General features: G+C 44.9%; 1 protein-coding gene across 1 annotated transcript in view; it reads left to right on the forward strand.

Annotated features, from left to right (window-relative positions):
- The window catches only part of LOC124551095, a 64,622-nt gene that overhangs the window by 14,939 nt on the left and 30,028 nt on the right, over nt 1-19,655 (forward strand). Inside the window, exon 3 of the mRNA XM_047126026.1 lies at nt 18,070-18,242. Coding sequence (XP_046981982.1) covers nt 18,070-18,242 — 173 coding nt within the window. The remainder of the gene's footprint in view (nt 1-18,069; nt 18,243-19,655) is intronic.

The raw sequence follows: 19,655 nt of genomic DNA on the forward strand, positions 1-19,655 counted from the left end.
GGATATACACTGTAATAGTGCCGACATTGTGCATGCTCTGTTGCCTGTGTCTATGTGCCTGTGGTTCTGTCAGTGTGATCATGTGATGTATCTGATCCCAGGAATGTGTCAATGAAGTTTCCCCTTCCTGGGACAATGAATTCACGGTGTTCTTATTTCAATTTCCAGGAGTGTATATCAGTTCATGAGATCCAGTCTTACAAATTTACGGTCTCTGATGGACACACGTCCAGATCGTCTGCTCTCAAAATACCAGCCACAGACCGCACACAGCACAGCCAGTGAATTTCATGCAGAGCGCTACGTGGCGTTACCAATATAAAAACCTAAACGGCCTACTGACACCTAAACAGACTACTTACACACAGAGCCGAATAGTGCCTTAATCTTAGAAGCTGGACAGAACACACTGTAATGTGTGTTCTTAAATGAGGGACACAGTATGAAATTTGATGAAACTGTCGTAGTTGTCAACATTTCCAGTTTTTGGAACAGTGTCTATAAAGAGGCGATTAAAAATAAGGTTGGCGGATAATTTAATCAACAGTGACAATGGGTTCCCTCTTAGCAAGACGTGGAATCCTGTATTGTCTCGCATCGAAACTGAACCTTCTTCGGTGCGGCCCTGAGTGCGATATATCGCTGCCAGCAGTGTTCCACTAAGGGAGGCGCCACCTCCCTGTATTGGAGGCTAACAACCGTGATGGGCGGCGCATGCGCCGTCTACTGAACGGTGGCCTATATAGGACGTCGATTGGAGCCTGGCGTCAGTTCTCAGCGGGACTCATCAGCAGAAGCAGCATTCTCCTGAAGATGGCGGTTAGATGGCCGAAATATCGAGTCAAGTTGATTTTAGGATCCGGCAGCAAATCCGAAGAGACTTTCAAGACTTATTACGCCGGGAAAGCCTACATAATCAGAACTGCCTTGATGATGTCATCAATTCGCGCGAGGAAGAGCATCCAACAGGTTTCAGATACGCTACAGCCAGCTGAGGCCGTTCCCTGATGTTTTGAACCCTTAGAGGCACCGAACTGCAGGGGCGTTGAGTGGTATGTTTCAGCCGCTTTTCCAATTACTCCCAGAGATCGTCGATGGCATTAGATCAGGTGATACTGTATGCCAGTCGAGGTGAGATAGTGTACTTGAGTGTTTGTCAAACCAGCAACGTAGTCCGCTTTTCTCATCTTGCAAGATGGGACGCCATATCTCCCACGGGAAAGTGCTTGAGAAGCAATAATTGTGACCTGGTAGTCGAGGGAGGGCAGGATTCGGTTACGATTGTGGACGGGGCCATATTCAGTCATTATTGGTTGCCCTTTACAGTTACACTCAATTTATTTTAAGTCAGCAATTCCCGAGTCAACAATAAATAAAAAAAAATACCACACGCTATTAATGAAGAAATAAGCAACAGTGTAAATAATAGTGTTTCCAGAGAGTTACAATGTAGCAAATCACCATTAAATACAGATACAACAGATAATGTTTTAAAAGCAAGCCACTGTGATCTGGACAGAAGGCCTTATTCACCAGGAATGGCAATAAATTAAGAATTGCTTAAAACTCGCTGCAAGTTGCAAATTACAGGTATTGAAATATTAAAGGCGAGTCGCCACAAAAACAGCAGACGGCATCAGACGCCAAGAATGGCAGTAAATAAGTTTTTAAAGGCTTACTGCGTAAATACAAATACCAAATTAGAACTTTAAAGCAAATAACCACAATCACGGCTGAATGCCTTACACGCCAGGAACGGCAATAATACAAAAAAATTGAAAGCTGCTGTAAAACAGCAAATAGCAAAAGTTAATTAAGAAAACAAGCAACTGATCCAGACGGTGCTCCAGGAATCAACCTCTGAGGAGGTCCGGCAACAAACACCTTCGCGAGCGATAAGATAGCCAGACAAGAGTTGCATACACTTTACAAGATGGTAACTCAGACTAGTGGCAGTCTAACGAATGACTAATGATAATCTTGCTGAAGCTACCTGACGTCCGATAAATCAAATGCAACGATGGAACAATACGCAAAAACCGGAACCGGCGGTGTGCACTACGACGAGAATAGTGTGTTTAGAGCGCCCAGAACGAGAAAGGAATCACTACCATCAGTGTAGAAGAATCACCAACCGGCCTACAATCAAGAAAGCTGTCAAAGCTATACGCCTTAGCGGACAGCAGCTGCAAGGGGAGGAAATGTAGACTGCCGTTACATACACAAACCCGCTGGGCAGGTAACTAGGGCGTTAGAGGCCACCACACAAGAAAAATTGCCGTTGGTTGACCTTAACAAATTGCAAGAGGTTGAACGCAGTAAATAGTAATAAGAAGTCGAGGAAAGCTAATCAGATCCGCCTTCCCCTAGCACTCCACTCGCTGCTCTTCGTCTCGCCGACGCTAAAAGCAGCAACACGAATCCAAGTCACTGGAGAATCGCGAGATGTCACAATGGTGGAGGTTTCTCTACTTGGAATGAAATGCACTCATCTTAAAGCTTGCTGGATCCGGTTTATGACGAAGTCGTGCACTCTGGTGACCACAACCCTTCCATCCGGCAGTCTACATCTACATCTACATTTATACTCCACAATCCACCCAACTGTGTGTGGCGGAGGGCACTCCACGTGCCACTGTCATAACCTCCCTTTCCTGTTCCAGTCGCGTATGGCTCGCGGGAAGAACGACTGCCGGAAAGCCTCCGTGCGCGCTCGAATCGCTCTAATTTTACATTCGTGATCTCCTCGGCAGGTATAAGTAGGGGGAAGCAATATATTCGATACCTCATCCAGAAACGCACCCTCTCGAAACGTGGACAGCAAGCTACACCGCGATGCAGAGCGCCTCTCTTGCAAAGTCTGCCACTTGAGTTTGCTAAACATCTCCGTAACGCTATCACGCTCACCAGATAACCCTGTGACGAAACGCGCCGCTCTTCTTTGGATCTTGTCTATCTCCTCTGTCAATCCGACCTGGTATGGGTCCCACACTGATGAGCAATACTCAAGTATAGGTCGAACGAGTGTTTTGTAAGCCACTTCCTTTGCTGATGGACTACATTTTCTAAGGACTCTCCCAATGAATCTAAACCTGGCACCCGCCTTACCAACAATTAATTTTATATGATCATTCCACTTCAAATCGTTCCGCACGCATACTCCCAGATATTTTACAGATGTAACTGCTACCAGTGTTTGTTCTGCTATCATATAATCATAAAATAAAGGATCCTTCTTTCTATGTATTCGCAATACATTACATTTGTCTATGTTAAAGGTCAGTTGCCACTCCCTGCACCAAGTGCCTATCCGCTGCAGATCTTCCTGCATTTCGCTGCAATTTTCTAATGCTGCAACTTGTCTGTATACTACAGCATCATCCGCGAAAAGCCGCATGGAACTTCCGACACTATCTACTAGGTCATTTATATATATTGTGAAATGTCCACGCGTGCCGCCAGCGTGTTCTGGCACTGCACGGACCTGGCTCCTCCTGAGTACCAAACTCGCCCACTCACACGACCCGGGAAAACAACGACGTCGCCCCAAAGATAGGGCTCAGTAATAAAACAGAGGTAATCAAGAACAGGGGTTTATTCGGACCACAGTAGAGAAATTTAATAACCAAGGAAAAATTCTCTTCAACAAAAAACTATTACAACTTCTGATACAGGCCTGGAACATTGCATAAACGTAGAGGGACATGAAGACTGTGCCACTGATAGTCGCTAAAGACAGAGCTGAGCGTTCGACATTGTTGGCCGACAGGTACGTCTCGCGGTGTCGATGGAAAGTCGTTGGTCCCACTGTGACGGCTTCCGACCGGGCCCTGACAGATGGGCTGCTAAGAACCGGCGCAGTAACTGGCCCAGAGCTCCGGTGCAGGACCTGCAACAGTCGGTCGTGCATTATCCTGCTGAAATGTAGGGTTTCGCAGGGATCGAATGAGGGGTAGAGCCACGGGTCGTAACACATCTGAAATCTAACGTCTACTGTTCAAAGTTCCGTCAATTCGAACAAGAGGTGAGCGAGACGTGTAACCAATGCACCCCATACCATCACGCCGGGTAATACGCCAGTATGGCGATGACGAATACACGCTTCTAGTGTTCGTTCACCGCGATGTCACCAAACACGGATGCGACCATCACGATGCTGTAAACAGAACCTCGATTCATTCGAAAAAATTACGTTTTGCCATTCGTGCACCCAGGTTCGTTGTCGAGTACACCATTGCAGGGGCTCCTGTCTGTGATGCAGCGTCAAGGGTAACCGCAGCCACGGTCTCCGAGCTGATAGTCCATGCTGCTGCAAACGTCATCGAACTGTTCGTGCGGATGGTTGTTGTCTTGCAAACGTCCCCATCTGTTGACTCAGGGATCGAGACGTGGCTGCACGATCCGTTACAGCCATGCGGATAAGATGCCTGTCATCTCGACTGCTAGTGATACGAGGCCGTTGGCATCCAGTACGGCGTTCCGTATTACCCTCCTGAACCCACCGATTCTATATTCCGATAACAGTCATTGTATCTCAACCAACGCGAGCAGCTATGTCGCGATACGATAAACCGCAATCGCGATAGGCTACAATCCGACCTTTACCAAAGTCGGAAACGTGATGGTTCGCATTTCTCCTCCTTACACGAGGCATCACGACAACGTTTCACCAGGCAACGCCGGTCAACTGCTGTTTGTGTATGAGAAATCGGTTGGAAACTTTCCTCATGTCAGCACGTTGTATGTGTCGTCACCGGCGCCAACTTTGTGTGATTGCTCTGAAAAGGTAATCATTTGCATAGCACAGCATCTTCATCCTGTTGGTTAAATTTCACGTCTGTAGCACGTCATCTTCGTGGTGTAGCAATTTTTAATGGTTAGTAGTGTACAAGGGTTACCATTCTGCACGACTACCTTTGATTCTCTGCAGCAGACTAAATTACCGTATAGCAAGATGAAACACACCCACATTCATTCACTCGCGCGCATGCCAGAGAGTTCTGTATCACTGGAAAGCAAATAAATTGATAATGAAAGGGGACCACAGGACCCTTTCACATCCATTGCTCCTCAATCCGAATTCCCGAATCGTTTGATGAGGAGGTGTTATTCTAATAGAGTTCGAAAGCCTCTGCTATGCTGTTTGAGTTTAGAGTGAATACCAAGTGGGCTGAGGCGTGAATGGGAATTAGGGCTGAGGAGGGAGGTGCGCTAAGGTAGTCTGAGCAGTCTTCCAAAGCCGTTATGCCAGGGTGGCGTAGTGGTCAGCGCATCCTAGTCAGCAGGAGACCCCGGTTTGAATGCCTGACTTAGTACAAGTTTCCATTGGTCGCTTCAAACTGCATCAGTATACAGCGTGGTCCATTGATCATGACGGCGCCAAATATCCCACGAAATAAGCGACAACCGAAAAAGCTACAAAGAACGAAACTCGTCTAGCTGGAAGGAGGAAACCAGATGGCGTTATGGTTGTCCCGCTAGATGGCGCTGCCATAGGTCAAACGGAACCAGTATTTTTTATTATATATTTGTGTACTACGTAAAGAAATATGAATGTTTTAGTTGGACCACTTTTCTCGCATTGTGATAGATGGCGTTGTAATAGACACAAATATATCGCTCACAATTTTAGACGAACAGTTGCTAACAGGTAGGTTTTTAAAGTAAAATACAGAACGTAGGCACGTTTGAACATTTTATTTCGGTTATTCCCATGTGATACATGTACCTTCGTGAACATATCATTTCTGAGAACGCATGCTGTTTCAGCGTGATTACCTGTAAGTACCACATTAATGCAATAAATGCTCAAAATGATGTCCGTCAACCTCAATGCATTTGGCACTACGTGTAACAACACGCATTGACAATGCGCTGACGCATGTTGTCAGGCGTTGTCGGTGGATCACGATAGCAAATATCCTTCAACTCTTCCCACGGACAGAAATCCGGGGACGTCAGATCCGTTCAACGTGCAGGCCATGGTATGGTGATTCGACGTCCAATCCACCTGTCATGAAATATGCTATTCAATACCGCTTCAACCGCACGCGAGCTATGTTCCGGACATCCATCATGTTGGGAAGTACATCGCCATTCTGTCATGCGGTGAAACATCTTGTAGTAACATCGCCAGAACATTGCGTAGAAATCAGCATACATTGCACCATTTAGGCTGCCATCGATAAAATAGGGGCAATTATCCTTCATCCTATAATGTCGCACCATACATTAACCCACCAAGGTCGGTGATGTTCCACTTATCGCAGCCATAGTGAATTTTCCGGTTGCTCAATAGTGCAAATTATGCCGGTTTACGTTACCGCTGTTACTGAATGACGCTTCGTCGCTAAATAGAACACGTGCAAAAATTCTGTCATTGTCCCGAAATTTTTCTTGTGTCCAGTGGCAGAACTGTACACGACGTTAAAAGACATCGCCATGCAATTCTTGGTGCATAGAAATATGGTACGGGTGCAATCGATGTTGATGTAGCATTCTCAACACCGACGTTTTTGAGATTCCCGATTTTCGCGCAATTTCTCTTCTACTGATGTGTGGTTGGCCGCGACAGCGGCTAAAACACCTGCTTGGGCATCATCATTTGTTGCAGGTCGTGGCTGACGTTTCACATGTGACTGAACACTTCCTGTTTCCTTAAATAACTTAACTATCCGGCGAACGGTCCGGACACTTGGATGATGTCGTCCAGGATACCGAGCAGCATACATAGCACACGCCCGTTAGGCATTTTGATGACAATAGCCATACATCAACACGATATCGGCCCTTTCCGCAATAGGTAAACGGTCGATTTTAACACGGATAATGTATCACGAAGCAAATACCGTCCGCCGTGTTGGAATGTTACGTGATACCACACACTTATGTGTTTGTGACTATTACAGCGCCATCTATCACAAAGCGAAAAAGTGGTCCAACATTCATATTTCTTTATGTACTACAAAAATATGTAATTAAAACTGGGGGTTCCTATTTTTTTAAAAAAAACACACTTGATATCCGTTTGACCTATGGCAGCGCCATCTATCGGGGCAGCCACAGCGCCAACCAGTTTCCCCCTTCAAGCTAGACGAGTTTCGTTCTTTGTAGTTTTTTCGTTTGACGCTTACTTCGTGAGATATTTGGCCCGGTCACTATCAACTAACCATCCTGTATAAGCATCAAGAACAAAAATGTTTCAGTGAACGTACATTTGTTATACCGTAACAGAGTCTGTTTCGACCACACCACATTCAACAGTCGAGCGGTAGGGAGTGACGAAGAGAGGAGAACGCTGATTGTTGTGATAGCGTGGGTGGTGTGTTGGTTTTTGTGGGTAAAAAAACAAATAAAACAATTCGGTCACTATGAGCTTCGTATCGTTTGAACCGCAGAGAGGCTGTGATTAATACTGAGTAAACTACGAACTGCTCGGTCTTATTTGACGCGTGACAGAACTAGGGTACATTCTCGTGTGTGCAATGGACGACAATCGGTGCGTCATTGGTGAAAGAATGCATGTGCGCGATATGAGGTTTGAACATTTTCAGGACTGTGCTTAGGTGGGAGTAAATCCTGAAAAGTATCGTATCACTCATTGACCTTAAACTATTGGCGATGAAGATGCTAGAAGTATAATAGGACCCCTAGATAAGGCTCTCGTAACAATAGCAGAGGCAAGGTTAGACTAGTGACAGTTCGCATAGACGAGAATGAAACATGAGAACAGCCCAGTACGTGGTAGTGGAACAAGTACCCTCTGCCATTTACTTATCAGTGGTTTGCAGAGTATGGACGAACAAGTAGATTTATATGTCATTAAAAGTTTCATAAGTGGCCTCAAAGATATGCACCCTTATTCTCGCGCAACGAAATTATTACTTCAGTTTCTCTAGTATTCGCACCCAGCTCGGCGCAGCGGCAATGCTCGGCGCAGCGGCAATGCTGTTCAAGGTCATGCGTAGCTGACGTCATGCATTGCGTAACGAGCTAAAAATACTGTTCGCGTCTAACTGTTTATAAGGCCTTAGACGATCTGGAGATCAGAGTTGCCAACAAAGGAGCACAGGTCATTTTGCAAGGTCCATCTGTGTTTTGCGGTTGTGTTATTAATTTTACACTTACTCAATTAGACACACATCAAGCTGGTACTCCTTTCAAGTAATAGTACAAGATGCGTCTGAAAAGGTCGGTGCATGGTCTCCGAAAATTAAGGAAACGTTAGTTACGAACAGAATACCTTCAGAGTAGTCATCATTAGGTGCAACACACCTCTGACATCGTTTGTGAAGCTGTTGAAAATTGTCAGTAAACGCTTCTTATGGAATCTCCCGAAGTAGCGTGGTCACGCCTTGTAGTATACCCGAAATGCCTGTGAAGCGTAAGCCATTCAGCATTAAGTTAAAGCGAGGGAGCAAAAAGAGGTCATATGTAAGTCAGCAGGCTTAATGTAAGTCTGCAGGCTTTCGTGGACGTTGTCACTGAAGTTAAAATGTTCTGGGTTATTACGCCGCGTCATACTTCTTCTAAAAGGATCAATGTTTCGACCCTTCTGCCGGGATCTTTCTCAGGATCTTCCGGTGTCCAATACTGCTAGGAAGAAGTCAAATGGCGCCAAATGTGGAGAATAAGTAGGTATTCAAGAACGGTCACATTGCGTTGAGCGAGAATGTTGAGCCTGCGGATATCCAACAAGACGTGATCACGGTGCTTCGATCGAGTCCACAAGAAGTGTTTGCTCACAGTATTCCACAGCTCTACAGGCGTTGTCAGGAGTGTGATATAACCAGTGCAGATTACTATGAAGACTGTAAACATATTTTATTTGAAACTCTTGTTTCCCTTGTCTTTTGAGAGCCCTCACCGAACTTTTCAGACGCGCCTGGTATTATGAGACATCTGAATAGTTGACGTTGTGCAAGAGATTAAATTTATCTACCACGTACAGTAGTTTATTATTTAAGCTTTTACATATTAACAACGTCTTCATCGTACCACATCAGTGAACTACTAGCTTCCCAGAGCCTGTCATCATTATATCCCAACGTGCTTTGATCTTGCTCTAAGATTTATATGTCCTACTCCCATAGTTGATAGTATAAACTTCTCTAATAATATTTCGTATGGTATTAAATTAAATTCTGTTATAGCCTATTACTAATGGCTCTTAATCGTACTGTAATCTTTGATAATATTTCTTCTCTTACTGCATGTTATTCTGATGCGTTGTGTCGTACACCCTGCCTGTTTGTCGCTAGTTTTTGTTAGTCTTGCTTCTTGTATGAATCTGTAGTCTGCATTTTACATGTTTACCTTTTCTGAATGAATTGTAAGACATTTTATAACCTTACATTCATCTGTTAATTTACATCTTATTTTATTGGCGTTTTTATGTAATCTCAATCAAGTTTTATTAGCCTATTGTCACATAATTATTTAATGGCAACTTGTTAGGTTTTATCAAGACTGTCATCTTTGACCTAGAATTTCTTTGATTTGTATTGCTGTATTTGTGTCAATGTGCCATCATATTTTTATCTTGTTACAATTTTTGATTTTGTATTATCTTGGCAATTATGGTTTCTGTGGTAACTTCTGTTAAACCATGTATGACATCTGATACATTTGTGACGATTTTCGTGGGTATTTTGATCGATTTTAGGTTTTTTTCTTCTTTTCGTCTTCTGTTTGGTATTCTCACATTGTCCACTTTTGTATGCTGTCCAGCTGCCTTGCCTTTGATAATGGCTCAAAACCGAAACCGGTAGAAAAATAAAACATTATTACAGACAGCACGGCGTTATGCATTTTTCAATATTAGTTATTGTACCTTAGTGGACACTAGTTTCTTTGAAAATACAAAAGATTATTATTTATTCAGGGGTTTGTTACCGTTGCGTGCTATTTCTTGGTAGTTACTAATTTCGAACTTTAACGTTGATTCTCAAACCACTGCCGGCATTTAAGGTGTTCTTTACAGCATAATTCCACTAATATACTTACTTGACATCAACGCAATACGGATGCATATAAAAAAAGGCGTACAATCACAATACAGAACTTGTACATTCAGCAGAGTGTGCAAATGTATGTGAATTCCGAAGGGACCAAACTGCCGAGGTCATCGGTCACTAGACTTACACACTACTTAAACTAACTTACGCTAAGAACAACACACACATCCATGCCCGAGGGAGGACTCGAACCTCCGGCGGGAGCGGTCGCGCAGTCCGTGACATGGCGCCTCAAACCACGCGGGCACTCCGCGTGGCCAGGAGAGTGTAATCTAGCCTGCTGAATGCACTTCCGCGCTATGGTCATACCACATTTTTATATGCATCTGTATTATGTAGATGTCATGCAAGTACAGCGACGGAAAAAACGCAAAAGCCAGAAGAGCGGTGCGTTGTACACGAAAGATGGTAGACGTGTTTCTACATCTGAAAGACCACGTCTATCCAAATTCCGCGCCAGTCGCATAAGAGTGGTCCCACTAGCGCCATTTTGAGGATGCACATCAGTTTACTTTAGGTACACACTGTCGTCAGCGAGTAATATTATTGGGATTTCCGTCGTGTGAAAGCTGTAAGTACCCTTGGAAAGGCATTCACCTATCTGTATATTAAATGATCAACTTATGAGACGATACCTATTCTTTGAAAGACGTTTTATATAATTTACGTAACTGTAAAGATGCGCATCTAGCGCGGACGCTAATAAATCGTTTGTGCAGTCAAATAAACATTTTAACAGAAGCTGAACTGAACGTTCCGCTTTGATCTAAATAAAAGATGACTGTAAAAACCTTTGTAGAGCTTCCGATTTTATCGTACTTCTGCTTGTAATGTGAAAGCGTCTTTAAGCCATAAAAGTGAGAGGTCTTGCCAGCGTGCAGACAACATTATTAATTAATAAAATTCGAATAATTTATGTGCGATACTGTAAACCGGCAAGTTATTGTTATGAAGGTGTTGATTGGTGCAAGAATTGTCTCGCAGGAAGGAGAAAAGTAATGACTGTAATTTGTGACAAAAAACGTGATCCAAGAATCTAACACTGGACAGGCTGAAATCTGATCGCACCAAACAGTTAGAAAATTACTTATGTAAGTTATACTGTTCATAAATAAACCCTAATTGCGTGTGAGGATTATTTGAATATATTTAGTGTTTACCAGATTTCTTATTCTATTCTTTTCCTTTATTTTTTTTCTACCTCCACGTCATGTTATTTTTATAAATGTCAGACAGCCCTTACTACAGCAGAGAATACTGCGGCATCCTGGTCGTAGAAGGCCGCTCCTTGTCTCCTATACAACTCATAGCTGCCACATTTATTAATGATTTCATTTGCAAATGCAAATTTTTTTATTGTTCATTGTTAAAGGTCCCTTAGGTAATTATAAAATTCATACTGATTACGTAAAGAAATCCGGGTTGTTATTTTCCGAATAATAGAAGTCTTTGCGTTATCAAAAACTAGCCTCCTTCTGACAACGATCAGGAGCCGACCGGCCGGCCGGAGTGGCCGAGCGGTTCTAGGCGTTACAGTCTGGAGCCGCGCGACCGCTACGGTCGCAGGTTCCAATCCTGCCTCGGGCATGGATGTTTGTGATGTCCTTAGATTACCTAACTAACCAAAGGACATCACACACATCCATGCCCGAGGCAGGATTCGAACCTGCGACCGTAGCGGTCGCGCGATTCCAGGCTGTAGCATCTAGAACCGCTCGACCACTCCGGCCGACTTGGAAAGTGTCTTGTTGTCTTATTAGGTGGTATGCGTCATGGTCAGGTAACTGGTCACGTAGTATGGAAGCAAAAGGGGGCACTCGTAAATCACATGATCGGGAGTACCCTCTGGTTCACCACATTCACACGAGCGTGTGGCCCTTTTCCCTAACCAACGTAAGTATGTCGGATAAGGCATATGTCCAGTGAGAAAATAAATTAGTCCTCTGGTGGGTTCAAAGTATTTCATTTTTAATTGTTCCCTAATGTTCGAAATAAGTTCATATGTCCTACGTCCTGTTTCGTCCGTCTCCCATAGTTCTTGCCACAGTTGTTCACCCCTTTGCCGAATCTCACCCTTGTCCCTAGCCCCAGTGCCTAAAATCTCCTCTATCTTCGTAATATTTCCTTTCTTGACCCAGAACCACGCAGCCTGCTCTCTAATTTTGATGTCCAAGGGGCATAGCCCCATTGTGACCAATAAAGTTCCCCCTGGTGATGACCGGTAAGACCCCACAGACTGTTACACCTCAACAGCCATGCATCTCACCAGCATGCAGCACACCTCGAGATATAGGCTTCTCTTTTTTATGGAGGCTTGTACCATCCTCGCTATCCGGAGAAATTAAACCAAGATCCCCATTCCCTGTGACGCACAACGTTCAACCACTCCACTGCCATGGTGGTCGCTGAATCATTCCCCGGAGGCTACGGTGACAGGGGACTGCCGGCGCTTACCAGTCCCCAGCTCAGAAAACCCGGGATCACCAACCCACATCCAGCAAACGAATGTGGAGGCCCTGAATCACGGCTGCCAACAAGCATATTACTGAGAAGACACAATCTCATAATAAGTCATTTCTAAACAGCGCTTTCCAAAATCCACAATATGGCGATAATGATCCTCATGTACTAGGACATGTTCTTGTCCTGCCACATTCTTTGGTGCATATGAGCACAGGGATTGTTGTACAGGGTGTCCGAAAAGTCTTTCCCTGATTACATAAATTCATAACTCAGGCTATAAGTAAGATAAAAATATGAAACTGGTGTCAAATTCTTTACAAACTATGAAAGTTTTTTTCACACATCAGTAAACTTACACATGAGTACCCTTGGTATCACGTAGCACATCTAGGCGATATTCAATTTCCGTTCACACATTAGCCAACATCACTGGAGGGATCGATTAAGCGACTGTAGTTGTCCATTGCCGCAGGGTTTCAAGATCTGATACACGTGTTCGGTAGACCTCGTCGTTGACATAACCCCATAAAAAGAAGTCTATTAGGGTTACGTTAGATGAGCGTGGAGGCCAAACCGTTGGCCCATCACCAACAATCCATCGCCCAGGACAGGTCATATCGAGATAGGCACGGACGTCCAAACCCGAACGTCTTGCACAAACAAGATTTTTTTTTTTTTTTTTTTTTTCACTTTGTTCGCTTTTGTTCGTTGTGTCTGCTCGGGGCGGACGTTGTAAGACATCCTTTTAAGTTCATTGTTCATCGATTAACTCAGTTTTTTTATTACAGAGGGTAGCTAACCCTCTGACCGAACACGCTGAGCTACCGTGCCGGCTAAAAGACATCGGGGTGATGCTGAAGCAGCTGAGGAACAGCATACAGTTGCAACATGTCCAGATACACTGCAGATGTGATGGTAGCCTCAGCGAAGAAGAATGGCCAGATAATTCGGTCATGCAATAGCGCGCACCAAACATTGACCTTTGGACTGCCTCTGGTGCACTCCATGACCTCGCCAGGGGGTTGTGAACCCCAAATGCGCACATTATGGCGATTCACTACTCCACTGACATAAAAGGTCGCTTCGTCGGAAAAGGCAATTCGTCTGAGATAACCATCATCGTCCTCAATACGTGATAGCATTTCGACCGCAAAGTCATATCGACGAATACTGTCATCGAACAACAAGGCCTGAACGATTTGCACTTTGTATGCACGAAACAATAAACGTTTGTGTAAAATGTCACGGAGAGAGCTTTTTGGCATCTGTAATTCACATGAGGCCCTGCGCATCGATTTCTTCGCAGAAAAGACTGCCTTACAGCTTCCACCCTGTCTGCTGAGGTTTTTGGTCGACCAGACCCCGGAAGGTCAGCAACCGATCCTGTGTTCTTGAACCTCTCGTACCTGGCTTTAATGCTCTTGACATCAGGTGGGTTTCTTCCAATGTCTCTGCACTGTGGCTGGTGATCGTGTCTCATGGTACCACAGGACACACTGTGCCTTCTCCTGATTGGTTAACATGGCTTCTTGGGAACACTCCCTCATCCACTACCTACGTGCTGCGATCCTAAAACAGAAAAAAACTTTGATAGCTGTAAACAATTCGACACAAGTTTCATATCTCTATCTTACTTCTAGCCTGAGTTATCAATTTATGTAATCAGGGAAAGACTTTTCTGACACCCTGTATTTCAACAGAGACCAGACAGTTTTCGAAAATGTGTCAGCAGACGCGCATACCACCCGTAATTTATGCTGGAGGATGATGGTTCAGATGGCTCTGAGCACTATGCGACTTAACTACTCTGGTCATCAGCCCCTAGAACTTAGAACCATTTAAACCTAACCAACCTAAGGACATCACACACATCCATGCCCGAGGCAGGATTCGAACCTGCGACCGTAGCGGTCGCGCGGTTTCAGACTGTAGCGCCTAGAACTGCTCGGCCACTCCGGCCTGCTGCGCTGGAGGAGCTCACTCTGAGTCATCTCTTATGACCTGGGCGCCTGTACCAAAGGAAAACATTAATACTGGTGAAAGGGCAAGTTGGGTTTAGCTGTCACAATTCTGTTCCACAAAATACTGGGATGTGCTGAAAAATACTGTCTCCGAATTTATGTGAAAATTCTTATAGATTTTTAAATAAAACAAATGTTAGTAACACTCTACATCTTTATTCTTCATGTCTGCATATATCTTTCTCTAAGTACTCGCCTTAGGAACGACCACATTTCTCTCCAAGAGAGACCAGTATGGTGTTACCGTCGCGCCTTAATCACCATCAAAGTGAAGTCCGCGAAAGTGTCCTTCAACTTTTTGAAACAGATGAATATACGAGGCGTGTTTTTTAAGTAAGTACCGTTTTGAAATTTTAAAAAAAGACGTGCTAAGATATTTCAATAATTTTATTTTTACATGAAAGCCTGTACCTTAATCTACGCACTGACGCCATTACAGTCTGATTCTTCCTTGTTTACGTTGTGTACTGAGTGTTTAAGATGCCTCCGATAATCGTGAGTCCCGCCGACTGTGAAGTACTGGCTGTTATAAGATTTCTTAGTGCTAAAGGCCTAAAAGCGATCTATATTCATCGTGAGATCTGTGCAGTTTACGGAGAAAACTTTATGAGTGATGGAATGGTAAGAAAGTGGGTGAGAGCACTTAAAGATGGCCGCACAACTGTGCATGATGAACAACGGAGTGGGTGTCCTTCGGTCGTTAATGAAGGTTTGGTGCAGGAAGTGGACAATAAGGTGAGAGAAAACAGACGCTTTACGATTTCCTCCTTGCGGAATGACTTTCCTAGTGTTTCTCGTAGTGTTATGTATGGCATTGTGACCGAGCACTCGAATTACCGGGTCCGCAGCTCGTGGTCGTGCGGTAGCGTTCTCGCTTCCCACGCCCGGGTTCCCGGGTTCGATTCCCGGCGGGGTCAGGGATTTTCTCTGCCTCGTGATGACTGGCTGTTGTGTGGTGTCCTTCGGTTAGTTAGGTTTAAGCAGTTCTAAGTTCTAGGGGACTGATGACCATAGATGTTAAGTCCCATAGTGCTCAGAGCCTCGAATTACCGAAAATGTTGACGGATGTCCACGAAACTAAAAGTTTTCCTTGAGCGGTACCACAACGACGGTGATGGTTTCTTGAGCCAAATTGTTAAGGGCGATGAAACATGGGTGGCCCACGTCACACCAGAGAGAAAGAAACAGTCCATGGAAGTTGAGCAAGGGCATCGTTTTGCTGCAAGACAATGCCCGTCCGCATGTGGCGAATCAGACCAAAGATCTCATCACATCTTTTCGATGGGAACCTCTAGATCATCCTCCGTACAGCCCCGATCTTGCGCCCAGTGACTACCATCTGTTCCTGCACTTGACCTCGACGGTCAGCGTCTTCAAGACGATGACGAAGTCAAAACAGTGGTGATGCAGTGGTTAACAAGTCGGGCGGCAGACTTCTATGACGAGGGTATTCAAAAACTGGTACAACGTTATGACAAGTGCCTCAATATTGGCGAAAATTATGTAGAAAAGTAGATTAAGGTACAGGCTTTCATGCAGAAATAAAATTATTGAGATATCTTAGCACGTCTTCTTTTAATTTCAGAACGGTACTTACTTAAAAAACACGCCTCGTAGGATGGCGCAAAGTCCGGACTGTTTGGAGGATGATCGACGAGAGCGAACTCGAGGCGCTGGGTCGCTTCAGCGTTCATGTGTGGTCTGTCAGGAGAGGTTGCCCTGTGTCTGGACGATCTCTTAGAATTCGAAACACGATTACAGCACTCTGTTTCTCACGCACTGATAAAGTTACGTCACACACCGCCGTCTTACACCCTACAGTTGTGAGCCCTCTAGCGTCAGAGGGCTGCAAATATGTGAACGTGAAGCGTAAAGATGAAGAATGTTTTATTTTCAAAGCGTTGAGAGTTTCACACTAACAATCCGGAGGCATCACTTTTAAGCATGCTGCATCGTCGTGTTTACGTGCAAACCGGTGACAATGGAAATAGTAAGTACAGAGGGTTTGCAAGATACAACTAATTTGTAACTGATCAACAGTTTAACCCAAAGGGTACAGTATTTACACAAAAATTTTGTACAAGTGTCTCTTATTCACAAGTCAGAAAACAATACCTCTCTAATTGATTAGGTGCAAACAAGAAATCCTTGTAACTTCTCTACTAACTGTAAGCGCTTCAGTAATAAAAGGTAAAATCAACTTCATTTAACAAGGGCACTTGAATAATAAAGGTAAAATTAGTTTCTTTTGAACAGGATACACAAGTCAAAAAATACATTACACAAAACCTTTCTGATTGAATTACTTGCAAAGAAGAACTTCTTATAACTTCCATACCAACTGTAACAACTCCAAAAATAAAAGGTGAAATCAGTTTCATTTGACAAAGGGCACTTTAATAATAAAGGTGAAGTAAGTTTCTTTTAAATAGGTCTCCTGGGCAATCGCAATGGGACAATTCACGTAATTTCCAATTTCCACTTCCCATCAAGTATTTCTCTTTAGCATGTACATAAGTTCAACTCCCGCTGCATATAAGGTATAATTCAGAACACTAGTCTCCTTCCTTTATGGTTTTGAAGGTAAATATATAAGGAGTATAGCAAACGGAACAAACGCCTTGGCGTCCCATTGCAGAGGAAACTGAACTTAATGCAAGATCCCCACTCACTGCAACCCGAAGAACTAAGTGGCCGCCGAATTGGTTGCCATTTTCCCCGCGGCCAAAAGAACCTTCGTTCCCCTCTGGTATTGGTCGGCCAAGGTGTCGTACTCCGGACATCGATCTAGACACGGACTAGGTGCCCGCTGCAGTGCTGCACAGGCACACAGCCACAGCCAAAAGAAACAATGTTAACAGCCCCAGAATATAGTGAGATAAAATTCTATCAAGATAGATCACATCAAGACAAAGGCAAATTAAAAATGGTTGAAAGCATTAACTGTAGACTTCAAATTTTAAAAATTTGTAAAACTGCCCCAGCACAAACAGACTAGTTTTAAAAGGGCAACGATAAGACAAAGCATAATAGTATTACACCAGTACGTCGCAGTTCCAATACAATATTGACACTCATAAGGAAGAATCTAGTGAAAACAGGGGTAGGCCTGATTGCAAAACTAGAAAGCTTGAATGTCTACTTCTTCAATAGACAGTTGCGTGGTACAAGCACTAGCCAAAATGATTAACACATTGCTCAGTGTCCTGTATGGAAGACCATCGGCCAGTCACGCCTCAAGAACTTGCAGTAACAGGTGCACTTCCGCACTCCGAGCCACATACACTGGTCGAATCCAGCTAACTCCACGCAAACACAAGTTTCACCCTCTGAGCAGCGACACGTACTGGCCGTTCCGAAGGCAAAACCCAGTCTGCCCGCCAGCTCACCAGCACCACCACCGGCCAACGTGGCAAAGATAAGGAACGTCAGGGGGAAACGATCGATCCGGGTGAATCGAACGGAGAAAGCGACTGGCACAGGCGCCTCCCCACGTATCACATCCCCTCTTACAATCAAATTTCATGATTTGTTTTGTTACACCAGCTGACTACGTTTTATTTTTAAAGGTCTAACATCACGGAGTGGAACGTGGAAACGCTGACCTCAGACGATCAGAGGGATCCTGTCCTCTCCAAATTACTGCGCACCCTTCGGCACATCACAAAAGCCATACGCCTAGGCAGAATATGCGCCGGGCGCCAAAAATGGAATTTTCTCGAGCGGCACTTGAACAAAACAGGTGAGATACATGCGATTGCAGTCTTTCTCGGCGTATTCCAGTGATGAATTATTCTCGGGTTATCAGCCGAGTGGTGGCGTCGTCTTGTGGCAACGTTTCAATGAGTTTCGTGCCCATCATCTTCTGGCGAAGATGGGAGGGAGTTGACACACTTCGCCAGAAGATGAACGGTACGAAACTCATTGAAACGTTGCCACAAGACGACGCCACCACTCGGCTGATAACCCGAGAAGAATTCATCAGCAAAACAGGTGAGTCTTTATTTGTAAGTATGTTCTTTGGAAATGCAGGTTTTCTCGGTGAATTTCAGTGGCGAAAATTTTCGAGGTATCAGCCGAGTCGCGGCGCCTTCGCTCGACGAGTTAGAAATTCGCAATGTGCGAAAACTTCATCTAGTATGGTATCCATGGCCCGCCCGCTCGGCCGTGCGGTCTAACGCCCGGCTTTCCGGGCGGGAAGCAGCGCCTGGTCCCCGGCACGAATCCGCCCGAAGGATTTGTGTCGAAGTCCGGTGAACCGGCCAGTCTGTGGATGGTTTTTAGGCGGTTTTCCATCTGCCTCGGTGAATGCGAGCTTCTTCCCCTTATTCCGCCTCAGTTACACTATGTCGGCGATTGCTGCCCAAACAAGTTCTCCACGTACGCTTACACAACCATTACCACGGAAACATAGGGGTTACACTCGTCTGGTGTGAGACGTTCCCTGGGGAACCCGATGGCAGGCGGTACAGTATTGAACCAGGCTACGATACTTCTTGGCCACCACGGTGCCTTGCACGGGCACCACTGGAATCATGGATGCCCATGTCAATGTTCCCGAGAGCATAATGGAATGGCCACCAACTCGTCTCTGCCCAGCAGTGTCAGGGAGCTGTTCCCCTGGTAGACGACGGATTCGCGCCCTCCTGTCGGCATGATGAAGGAGGTATGCCTGCCGGAGTGGCCGTGCTGTTCTAGGCGCTACAGTCTGGAACCGAGCGACCGCTATGGTCGCAGGTTCGAATCCTGCCTCGGGCATGGATGTATCTGATGTCCTTAAGATAGTTAGGTTTAATTAGTTCTAAGTTCTAGCTACTGATCACCTCAGAAGTTAAGTCGCATAATTCTCAGAGCCATTTGAACCATTTGAAGGAGGTATCGGGGTTCATCGGCCCATACAAAGCTCTGCCACTGTGCTAACGTCCAGTACCGATAGTCACGTGCCCATTTCAGTCGTAGTTGTCTACGTTGTGTTGTTAACATCGGTACATGCATGGGTCGCCGTCTGCTGACTGCCATCGATAGAAGTGGTCGCTGCACTGTACTCTGCCTAGCATGAAAGTCTGATGTTTAGTTCCATCACAGTTCGCCGACTGTCCTGTTTTACCAGTCTGCCCAGCCTACAACATCCGACATCTGTAATGAGGGGTGTCAG

Source organism: Schistocerca americana, chromosome 9 (assembly GCF_021461395.2).
Source record: "Schistocerca americana isolate TAMUIC-IGC-003095 chromosome 9, iqSchAmer2.1, whole genome shotgun sequence".
Classification (NCBI taxonomy): Eukaryota; Metazoa; Arthropoda; class Insecta; order Orthoptera; family Acrididae; genus Schistocerca; species Schistocerca americana.